Source organism: Artemia franciscana, unplaced genomic scaffold, assembly GCF_032884065.1.
Source record: "Artemia franciscana unplaced genomic scaffold, ASM3288406v1 Scaffold_1375, whole genome shotgun sequence".
NCBI lineage: Eukaryota > Metazoa > Arthropoda > Branchiopoda > Anostraca > Artemiidae > Artemia > Artemia franciscana.
In genome coordinates this window covers 59,716-72,244 of record NW_027062806.1, presented here as the reverse complement: position 1 = coordinate 72,244, position 12,529 = coordinate 59,716, and the positions used below count along the sequence as shown (strand labels likewise).

General features: G+C 35.4%; 1 protein-coding gene across 4 annotated transcripts in view; it reads right to left on the bottom strand.

The window, feature by feature from the left end:
- Positions 1-12,529, bottom strand: part of LOC136042496 (uncharacterized) — a 177,733-nt gene that overhangs the window by 145,673 nt on the left and 19,531 nt on the right. For 2 of the 4 annotated variants that reach the window (XM_065727459.1, XM_065727461.1), the window contains exon 2: positions 7,422-7,918. In XM_065727459.1, coding sequence (XP_065583531.1) covers positions 7,422-7,826 — 405 coding nt within the window. In that variant the 5' untranslated portion in view covers positions 7,827-7,918. Of the gene's footprint in view, positions 1-7,421; positions 7,919-9,300; positions 9,323-9,369; positions 9,764-12,529 lie in introns of those variants that run through there. The other 2 variants (XM_065727460.1, XM_065727462.1) reach the window with 2 other exon arrangements.

Below are 12,529 nucleotides of genomic sequence, written 5' to 3'. Positions count from 1 at the left end.
TTTAAAAATTTAATCAGCCCAGTTGCAAACGCACTGAATACTTGGTAAATAATGCATCTGTTATCTCATTCCTGAATTAGTGGATGGGCACAAAAAAGCTGGGAGAGGTAGTATCTTTGACGGAAAAAAGAAAAGGTGATTATAAAAATGTTATATAACAAATCCAATACGTTAGATCTGTTAAAGCGCCAGAGTGGATTCATTTATGTTTTTTGTTCTTTTTTATGCAGCAAACCCACGTCCTCTCGGTTTATTTTTTTCAGCTATATTTATAATGGAACTATTTCTTCTAATGTTTTCACGTGTTCTACTCCTGAGATTACAAACCTGAAAATATATGAACATATGCAACTCCTTCTCCTGTCAGTATTCGCCATTAATTCAAACAGTATGTTTCCGCCTTTTCTCTGCCTTTAGCTGAGCTCGTAAATTCATATGGATGATAAGTGCGTATAATTTTTTTATGCGTTATGTATGCAGATAAAGGATGAAAGAGATATTGCACAGAATTGGTCAAAAGGATTCTCCCGTCCCCATGATCAACACAAAAAAGAAAAATCGTGGCCTAGAAGTGCATTTGTGAGACCCCTTACACCCCCCCCTCCGCTCTCGAAAAGTCCTCTAACCCACCTTAAGGATAAACACGTATATATCCCCAAGTCTATCATCAATTTCCATTGTAATTTTTTCTAGTTCATTCTTTTATTCCTTGAGTGGTTAGTCTTTTTTTTCTCTTCCAGTTTACGTTCATAGTTTAGGTTTTCTTAATTAATAATAATCTCCACATTGTACCGAGGGTTTGGCTACTTTCCAACATCATGGATATAAAATGGCACAAACTGTATGTGTGTCATAACGGTCCAAAGTGGAGATCGAAGTTTATCACATATGGCAGAACAAATTGTGCCCAGGGATTTACTCCATTCGGTGGAGTGGGCAATATTTTATCATGCACTCAGTGAAGAGGCGTAGCTAGGGTTTACATCTTTCGGGGACAATATCAGGTTTTGCCCCTCCTTTCGCCAATATCACCTTATTACAATCACCATAATACAAGTAGACCAAAGTAATGACGAGAATAAACTCAGTTTGCCCCCCCCCCACCACCGAGACTGCAACCGCGAACAGTCATCCCTCTAACTATGCCACTGACTTAAAGTGTGATGCTTCCCTTGAATTCGGCAAAATCATTAACGGCTATTTATGGTAAGAACCTAACTGTCCAGCATCGTTTGTTTAATTTCGATATATTTACATTCCCCCTTTAGTACTTGTATAATATAGCCCCGAGCTAATATTCTTCATCTACGTAGAACCTATTTTTCTGACGCATATTCTATTTTAGAAACGAATTTGGGCTATATATTTGCACATTAGGGGGTGGGGTGGGAGTAAAGTGTGGTGAGTCTGCATGCCTTATTCGTTAGGTACAATCATTCTGCATATTATGAAGTTAGAATTGTCTTATAACTTCACACTATCAAACTATTTTACCCCCCCCCCCAATGTGCAAATATATAGCCCAAATCATATTTCCCGTTTATTCTATCACTTCTCTTTGTCTTGTCTCAGGCTAAGCTGAAAGAAACTAACGAAACCGGTTTTACAATGCGTCAATGAATCAGCAACTTCAGTGGCCGGAGCTGCATCACAGAAGTACCCCCCTCCCACTTTTCTTTAAATTCACGAACCTAAAAATTAAATTTCTCAAAAGCGATGATAATCATCATTCACATTGACTTACTTCGACTGAACGGTTCAAATGGATTGTCTTATTACTTTCAGGGGATTTGGTTTTGTTTTAATTAATTTTTTGTTTTTTTGTTTTAATTCGAGGTCCAAAATGTATAATTCAAATGTACATTTCGTAATCTGTAACAACATAAAATAGAGTTGGATTACGTCCATAACAGGATACAGATGTATCAAAATGTATGAAATAAATGGTGGGACAATACAGGGAAAGGTTCCAATAAAATATTTTCTCTTATAAAGCTGCCAGATTACTAATACCACGGACATCCCCAGAGATGGATATTCCTTCCATGAGAAACAAGAAGATATTTGAAGATTATTAAGGGGGTAAGGTAAGAAACACTCCAAATGAAATCATGATTAAAACGAATTTTGGGACGCTTTTGTTAAAGGACAACCACTCCTTTTTTAATATTAAATAACAAAAACAAGTTTTTTCAACTGAAAATAAGGAGCAACATTAAAACTTAAAACGAACAGAAATTATTACGCACATGTGGGGGGTTGCTCTACCTCAACGCCTCGCTCTTTACGCAAAAGGTTTTTAGTAATTTAAAAAAAAAGTGTTTGAAGAGTCGTTCTTATATAATTGGGACAGAATTCAAACTTTAGCGCAAAGAGCGAGGTGTTGAGGAAGAGCACCCCCCCCCTCATATACGTAATAATTTTTGTTCGTTTGAAGTTTTAATGTTGCTCCTTATTTTCAGTTGAAAAAACTTGTTTTTTTATATTTAATTTCTTATCGTTTTTTTTTAAATATTGCCAGGAAATCTAGCTGAGCCTCCATGGAAAAATCCCTCCTTCCTACGGATTTATTATCTAGACAATTCAATCCTGGTGACTATTTACCCCGGACAATTACCCTTAACATCTCCACGCGTAAAATTAAGTTGTTAAAGAGAAAGCATGACATAAGACGATTCCCCCTGTGTAAAATTTTTCCTTAAAAATACACTCTCTGGAAACTCCCCTCCCCATGAAAAATCATCCCCGTGGAGAATCCCACCAGCAGAAAATTCGCCTCAACCTGAAAAATACATGCATACTTCCCAATAACAAATGCTAATACGTAAACATTGGGCAGCTTTTGTAACTTAAGACCTTTCCCCAGGGGCTGAGGGTCATGATATTTCCAAAGGCATAGTTTTTCTACTTTTCAACTATGCTGAACAAAACGGAAATGAAAAATTATGATCTGACGATTTTGAGAAAAATGGGTGTCGGACGGGGCCTAGTTGCCATCCAATTTTTTTTTTCACTTAAAAAGGGCACTAGAAATTTTAATTTCCGTCCGAAAGAGCCCTCTCAATATTCCGTTATTCTAGGGTCACTGGGTCGATACAATCACCCCCGGAAAAAAAATAAACACGCATCCATGATCTTTCTTGTGGCAAAAAAATACGAAATTCCACATTTTGAAGATAGAAGCTTGAGACTTCTACAGTAGGGTCCCTCTGATACGCTGAATCTGACGGTGTGATTCTCATTAAGATTATATGACTTTTAGGGGGTGTTTCCTCCTTTCTTCGGCAAATAAGGCAAATATTCTCACGCTCGTAACCTTTAATGGGGAAGACTAACCTTAATGAAACTTATATATTTGAAACCAGTATAAAAATCTGATTTTTTATATATATATATATCTATTGGTATCAAAATCCTGTTTTTTTAGAGTTTCGGTTACTATTGAGCCAGATCGCTCCTTACTTACAGTTCGTTACTACGAACTGTTAAATTTGTAATTCTATTAACTCCAAAACACTAAAAATAAAGTTCTGGGAATAGTTTATTTAAATTATAAATAGATATAATCATAAATATATAAATAAAAATATAATTTAAATTCTTAGAAAAAAAAATCATATGACATTACATTCATTTGCGAGCTTAGGAATATTCATAGCGTTACGCATGCGGGACGGAAACGGCTACTAGACTGGTCTTAAGAGAATATGGTACCTTTAAATCATTTTGCGGGCCTCAGTGACGGGTGACAGGCCCAAAGACAAAGAGCCCATTTGCGAATTCTTCTAGGGAACTAGCCATCATCCAAAGCTATCGAGAAACAAGAAAGCTATCGGTTTTACTATGATATCTTATACAAAAGACAATATAATTTTAAATCTATTTGTTGGAAAGCTTGTCAGTCAAAGCGGGTAGCAACACAAGGAACCACCTCCCGAAGCGGTCAAATTGCTCAAATGATATTGCATTTGAGCTCATTTACAGCATTTTCCAAGCAGGTATACTAGAAGATTTTTAGAGACCGTCCCTTCATTTTGATCAAAACTGAATATCTCAATATCCGTCAAAAGAGGGAACACTAGAAGATACTTCTAGGTATACTATAAGATTTTTAGAGACCGTCCCTTCATTTTGGTCAAAAAAGTGAACATCTCAATATCCGTTAAAAAAGGGAATACAAGAAGATGCTTCTAGGTATACATCTAGATACTTCTAAGTATACTAGAAGATATTTAGACACCGTCCCTTCATTTTGGTCAAAAGTGAATATATCAATATTCATCAAAATGGGATTACTAGAAGACACTTCTAGGCATACTTCTAGATACTTTTAGGTATACTAGAATATTTTTAGAGACCGTCCCTTCATTTTGGTCAAAAGTGAATATCTCAATATTCGTCAAAAAGGAAATACTAGAAGACACTTCTAGGCATACTTCTAGATACTTCTAGGTATACTAGAAGATTTTTAGAGACCGTCCCTTCATTTTGATCAAAATTGAATATCTCAATATCCGTCAAAAAAGAAAATACTAGAAGATACTTCAAGATACTTCTAGGTATACTAGAAGATTTTTAGAGACCGTCCCTTCATTTTGGTCAAAAGTGAATATCTCAATATCCATCAAAAAAGAGAATGCTAGAAGATACTTCTAGGTATACTAGAAGATTTTTAGACACCATCCCTTCATTTCGGTCAATAGTGAATATCTCAATATTCGTCAAAAAGGGAATACTAGAAGACACTTCTTTAAGTATACTAGAAGATTTTTAGAGACCGTCCCTTTATTTTGGCCAAAAGTGAATATCTCAATATCCGTCGAAAAAGGGAATACTAGAAGATATTTCTAGGTATGCTTCTAGATACTCCTAGGCATACTAGAAGATTTTTAGAGACCATCCCTTCATTTTGGTCAAAAGTGAATATCTCAATATTTGTCAAAAAGGGAATACTAGAAGACACTTCTAGGCATACTTCTAGATACTTCTAGGTATACTAGAAGATTTTTAGAGACCGTCCCTTCATTTTGGTTAAAACTGAATGTCTCAATATCCGTCAAAAAAGGGAAGTTGCATAGTTTTTCTAAGATTTCCAGGAAGTAGTTGTCGGCTTTTAGTTTTCAACCAGTGATTCGACCTTTTATACAAGATATACAAGCTACGGCAAGGTCATCAAATCAACTCTAAATATTTTGGCCACACAAACTAAAAACTTTATAATGGACCCGATAGAGTAATTTTTTAAGGTACCATATCATCTTAAGATAAGTCTACGCATGCCATTTATTAGTGGTAGTTCTTTAACTTAAAAGTTCTCAAAATTCTGGTGAAACTGAAGTTAGGTCATGGCCGGGTATAATATTATAACTATGGAGTTACAGAAGAGTTATATGATGAGAAATAGTTCCAGGGAAGGGGGTCGGCAAGCGTTATCAGGAATCCTGTTTTCAAAAAGGGAGTAATCCTTATATTCCATCTTTTGATATATTTTATATTTCTCATTTCCCTGGCAACACCCACCTGGTCCGTCACTGGCGGCGTCGATGCATGTAATTAAAAATGATGGATCAATATGTTAATAGAAAATTTTAAGTACGGTAGCAAATCCCATGCAAAGATTGAAAGACTATCTTAGCAATTATTAAATTTGAAATACCATAGCCTACCATCAAGGGCGTATCTAGAATTTTTGTTCGGGGAAATTTTTTATTTGGGGGGAGGGGAATTACAAGCAAACTTCAGACAAAGATTTGTCTATATACATTTTAGTTACCCTACGTTTTTATAAGTGAGAAAGAATTTGGAGTGGGGGGGGAGGCTCAAACTCTGTAAGCCTCCCCCTGGATACTTATTTTAAAGCATTGGTTATAGGTCGAAAACAACTTTAACGGTTTTATTTCCAGTTTAGCAAGGATTTATATGGATTTACAAATCGGGAATTAGAGCACTAACAGAAGTAGAATAAGATAAATTAGAATAAAATAAAAGAAAATAAAGTGTCTTCATTGGCTTTATTTGTGTACCGTATTTATTTTCAAAAATGCAGTGGGGTTTTACTATCACAAAAAGGGAATCCTTCAGATCTCCTTTTTTTCATGTACGACTCCAATATTGATGGTCTATTCTACACTTTAAATATTTGTCTTAATATCGTTTTCTATAAGAAATATTCGAAACTTTGTGTTTTAAGAAATTTTTATTTTTGGGGGTGTTTTCACTTTTTCTAAGACTGTGCAAATTATCTAATACTAAATATTTGGACTGGTAAATATAAACTTAATACATATAAAATATTTAACATCAACGGATTTCTTTTGTATAGGCGTATGGCTTCAAAAAGTTGAATTTTTGTAGTTTTGATTTCTGTTGACCCTTGCTTATTATAATGAACGGTTTTATTCCTGGCCTTTGTAAACCTAGACGTAGTGACCCTTAACTGCATTTCAAGCTTTTGTAGCTTTTGACAGCAACAAAGAATATTATAAAAAGATCACTTTATTTCTTAAATGAAATCAAAATATCAGAAGATGAATGTGGCTCTTTGTATTTACGTGCTACAGTGACCAAACTAAAGGAGTGAAGTTAGATTAATCCTAATGAAATACACCAAAATATGATGAAAATTTAATGCTTTAGGAAGAAAATTATGGAAGCTATAACAGAGAATTATGGAAAGTAGGTGGCCCAGAACGCATTAATTTAAATACCTAACCTAAACACATCTATATATTAAATATTTAATTAATATATACCTGCATAGTAGTTGAACTCACTGAATTTAAGCTAATTATCTCCAAATGCAGACAGGAAAACCGGTTTTACTCAGAGCAGTAACATGAGTGTGGTTGCTATAGCATGTAAGTACCTTGCTCTTTACTGTCACGAGAAAAAAAAATCAATTTCTTCATTTAGTTTCTGCTTGCTGTCTTTCTGTGCAGAGTCATAGTCAAGGCTAATCAAAATGAGGGGTCCCTGTTGCATCCTAAAAGCTCTTATGCCTAAATTTCACTTTTGTATAAGAACATACCATACATTAGCAGCTCAATTCAGACGAGTTTACTGTACACAATATAGCAGGATATTATTCAATATGAAAGGGCTGCTTCCCCCTAAAACCCCAACCATTTCTGCTTAAAATTAACTCTTTTTATTATCTTATTGTCACTCTTTGATATTTAGATTCTACCTTTTTTGCAACAAAATATCACCTTAGGACACACACCCCATACTGAGTTCAAATATATTTCTTCAAATTAAGGAATTTGAGAGCACAATCCCCTTCACAGGATTAGTATATCCAAGAGCTTCTGTTGGTTGAATTACAAATCAATATATTTAAAATTCCTTTTTTTCATTTAAATCTTGTGCGTTATTCCAATTAAAAAACTAGAAACGCATTGAAAAAACATAAGCAAACTCACCTTGGGTTTATTGTCAAAAATAAAATGTCCAATCAATTGTATAAGTTCGTCTGAGGTGACACGCTCAGTTCCAGGGACAATGTGAATCTGCCTTTTTAATAACAGTACATTCACAATAGCCAGCAAAGAACAAGGGCCATTGGCATCCTGTGTCACCGTTGGGGTTAAAATACCCTTCCACATAATCCACTTAATAAAATGGAATTGAGAACTCTCTTGTGAGGTTACTTCTGAAGCACTTAATACTTGAGGAAAAAATGTTTTATCAGCAATTTCTCTATTCAGCATCTCTTGGCTAGGTTCACTGGTATCCAAACTAGAATTTACTTCCATATTACTTACTAGGCTTTTTTCACTTCTTATTGGGTCCTCAGAATCTTTTTCTGTAGCACCTTCTGATTTCATTCATGTTTCTTAATGTAACAGAACCTTGTTCAAGCTTCGAGTTCATTTTATTATAGTCAACTCTTATAATATCCTTATCATCATTGATGTCTCTGAAAAGGAAGAGAAAAAGCAATTAGTAACTGAAGATTAACGTAAAATGTTGTTTCGTCTAAATTTCAATAGGTAATAGACCTGTCATGTAAGCAGATTTCAAGGCCCTCTAGGGGGAGGAGTGGAGGTGGTTATTTTAAAACACCTTTCCGGGACATACTTTAGCCCATAGACCCATCACTGAAAGTTTAATTTTCCTAACCTAAACCCTTTCTAAGATAGCAAGAAGTCAATTAACTAGAATTTCTTACTTTTTCTCTGCCTTTAGTTCTGAAAATGCAATTCCTGTTATTTGAGTAGAATTCTGAGCCATATCAATGTTTTTATTTCAAAATTTAGGAAGTGTATTTGCATATATCTCCAAATTCAGTGCCAATGTGTTAAGAGACAACCAACCCAGGACTAGTGTTATTTTATAACGTTTGTAGTTGAAGTCTATTTAAAAAATTTTCTTTTTTATACTCCATCTTTTCTGTTTTTTGACAGGTGATAAATTAATAGTATCTCTAAAACCTTATATATTGGGATTGAGCAAAGCTGAGAAGGTGAAAACAATTTTGTTGTACTTCATTCAAGCCAAAGATCTATTTTCCAAGGTTTCATATTTATAACACACATATTTTCAAAGGTCATCAAAGGTCAGGACCCTCTAGAGAGAGAGGGAGTGGAGGTAAGTACTTCCAAACACCTTCCTGAGACATACTTTAGCCTGTAGACCCATCCCTGAAAGTTTCATTTTTCTAAACTAGCCCCTTTCCAAGATAGCAGAAGTTACCAATCTAGAATTTTACCATAATTTTGGCACTCAGAAAACATGGTATTATGTTGTTGAAAACAACTGGTAACTTATACTTTAATTGAAAATTTGTCATTTTCAAGAGCTCAAAAATTTGCAGTAGCCTGTAAGCAATTATTAGGCTATATTCATTAAGAACTATAAAAGGCAACAAGTTTTTTTTTTATTTTATTGGTAAGTCAATTATAGCCTATGAACTGCAACAAATTTACTGGAAATATTTTCAGCTTCACAGCTGCTAAATCCCAATTCAAGCCTATGAGGTTTGAAAGATGTGCAAATACATTTCTTTAAATAAAAAAAAAAAACAAAAAAAAACATTAGAACCATGCTTTTGTACTAAGATCTTAGATAGGCTATAAGATCTCACATCTTTCTGCAAAGATTTCTGTTCTTTTGTTCAAGTAGGCTAACTTCCAAGACTTAGAAATCAGAAGGTTAACAAAGCAGATTGGCAATACCTTCCTCGTATGTTTTTGGCCCTGGATTAATTAATTGAAGTTTCATTTTCCTAATCTAGCCCCTTTCAAAGGTAGCAAAACTAACTATTCTAGAATTTTACAGGGCTACAGGCTGGATAATTACCAAAATACCCTTGCCCCTTGCCTGCACTTTTACGTTACGTAATCTTTTATAACTGCTTTCCAAACTTACTATTGTTGTTGTTGTTGTTGTTATGCTCTCCTCTGTGCTTTATGCACCTTGAGAGCCTTATCTCTTGGTTGTCATCCACTTTTTGTCATCCACGATTAAATAGCAGAAGCATTAAACATCTAATGCTCTACCAATGTCACTGAAGAACTGTAGTAAGATGCGGGCGATCTCTACATTTTCAGGAACTGATTTAAATCCTCCAAGTACTAACTGCATTGAAGGGGCTACATTCTTTTTTATAAAGAAGCCAAATATATTTGAGCGATAACCATTGTAACTCGGGCATTTAAAAACAATATGCTCTAAGTCTTCTTCCACATCAACACAATTGGCACTCAATGGGGATTCACCATATATTTTGGCTTTGTAAGTTCCAAAGCCAGCATGGTTTGATCTTAATCTAAATAGTATTCTCCCTTGCTTTCTAGTTAAAGAGCTGTATACATTAATTCCACCCTCTTGATCCACATAAGGTCTAAAATGCTGTTTGTTCAGAGTCTTTGCACTATCTGCAACCTTTTTCATGATTTTATCTATTTTCCTTTTGTTTTCTGAATGGTCCCATTCATCAAGTTGGATTCCTCGTGATGTTGCCTCCTTTGCTAACTTATCTGCTAATTCATTGCCAGATATACCAGAGTGCGTTGGCACCCATTGAAGATTACTTCCCTTTTGTTTGAAATATCTTGGAAAACGCTTAGAATGGAGGGATTGGGATGAAACTTGATGGGAAAAATAAGCAGAAGTCCTAGATACATGATTGACATAACTGGAACGGATCTGCTCTGCTTGGGGGAGTTGGGGGGGGGTTAATTCTGAAAATTAGAAAAATGAGGTATTTTTAGCTTACAAAGGAGTGATCAGATCTTATTGAAATTTGGAAGAATATCGTGTCTCAGAGCTCTTATTTTAAATCCCGACTGGATCTGGTGACATTGGAGGGAATTGAGGGGGGAACATAAAATCTCGGAAAGCGCCTAGAGCTGAGGAATCGGGATGAAACTTGGTGGGGAAAATAAGCACAAGTCCTAGATACGTGATTGAAATAACCGGAACGGATCCGCTTTCTTTGGGGGAGTTGGGGGAGGAGGGTTAATTCTGAAAAATTAAAAAAAATGAGGTATTTTTAAATTACGAAGGAGTGATCGGATCTTAATGAAATTTGGGGTTTAGAAGGATATCGTGTCTCAGAGCTCTTATTTTAAATCCCGACCGGACCCGGTCAAGGGGCAATTGGGGGACAGAACCTAAAATCTTGGAAAACGTTTAGAGTGGAGGGATCAGGATGGAACTTAGTGGGAAAAATAAGCACAATTCCTAGATACGGGATTGATATAATCAGAACGGATCTGCTCTCTTTGGGGGAGTTGGAGGGAGGGTTAATTCTAAAAAAATTAGAAAAAATGAAGTATTTTAACTTACAAAAGAGTGATCGTATCCTGATGAAATTTCATATTTAGAAGGACCTCGAAACTCAGATCTCTAATTTTGAATCCCGACCGGATCCAGTGTCATTAGGGGGGGGGGGGCAGGAAATCTTGGAAAATGCTTAAAGCAGAGAAATCAGAATGAAACTTGATGGAAAGCATAAGCACAAGATTGGTGACTGACATAACTGGATCCGCTCTCTTTGGTGGAGTTGGGGGGGGGGGAATAATTTTTAAAAACTAGAAAAATTGAGGCATTTGTAACTTACGAACGGGTGATCAGATCTTGATGAAATTTGATATCTAGAAGGATCTTGTGCTTTAGAACTCTCATTTTAAATCCCGACCAGATCTGGAGATATTGAAGGGAGTTGAAGGGGGAAATAGGAATTCTTGGAAAACGTGAAAATCGAGGTATTTTACGAATGGGTGATCGGATCTTAATGAAACTTGATATATAGAAAGATCTTATGTCTCAGATGCTCTATTTCAATTCGGATCGGATCCGGGGACATAGAGGGTTGGAGGGGGAAACAGAAATCTTGGAAAAGCCTTGAGTGGAGAGATATGGATGAAGTTCCCCCCTAACCCCCCAATGTCACAAGATCTGGTCGGGATTTAAAATAAGAGCTCTGAGACACGATCTCCTTCCAAACATCAAATTTCATCAAGATCCCATCACCCATTCGTAAGTTAAAAATACTTCATTTTTTCTATATTTTTCCGAATTAATACCAAGTGTCATAAAAATGGGCAGAGGGCATGCAAAAAGCTCAGGTGATTAGTTTGGAATTCACCTGATCAGTCAGCACACTATCATCAGCTACAGGATCGACCAGCAGCTACAGGATCATCCTATTTCTGACAAGTTCAATTTAAGGTAATTATTGGCTAATTGAGTTCAACCAGTGCTGTCACTTACTTGAAGTACTTTTACTTGAAGTACTACTTAAGTAAAATTTTCCATTACTTGTACTTGTACTGAAGTAAAAACTCTAGGGTGTACTTATTACTTGATACTTAAGCAAGATTACGGGATACTTATTACTTAAGATACTTTTAATATACTTGCTTTTCAAATACTTTGCCTTTGACTCGAAAATTTTGTGCGTGTGTGCTTTGGCAATGTACAAGAAAACATCACCCTTTAGATTTAGAGTAAACTCAAATATAGCTCCATGCCCTATTTTTGGATATGAAATATGGTAATTGTTATTGACGAAAAAAATTATAGCATAATTAACACTTGGTTTAATTTTTGTTTAAAAGTTATATAACAAAGAAAATTGAAATTATTTCACAGTTCACTGGTCGACAGTGAGCCAAAATCCCTTGTTTTGTGCTAAATGTTGCATAATGTGGTCCATTTTGGCTTATATTTCTGACATTAGTGTTTAAGTTTTGTCATCTCGTCAACTGAACCAGATTTCTACAATTTCATCATCTTGAGGACCATATTATTGGTAAAACTACTGAAGCTATGAATCTTTGCCCATCTAAATGTTGTCTGCAATAAACAAGTCTAGGAAATTCTAGCTGGATCCAATGCAGTGGTATTTTATCATATTCAATCCAGGTATTCAGACGAATCTGACTTCAGATTTGTCACTCCATTCATAAGTTATAAGTGCTACTAAATTAAAGGAAAACTCAACTTTCTTAATACTTGAAACCCTCTCCCCCTCGCCTTATTTGAGATAGGGTTTGTGATACCAGAACTTGATATGAGCCCT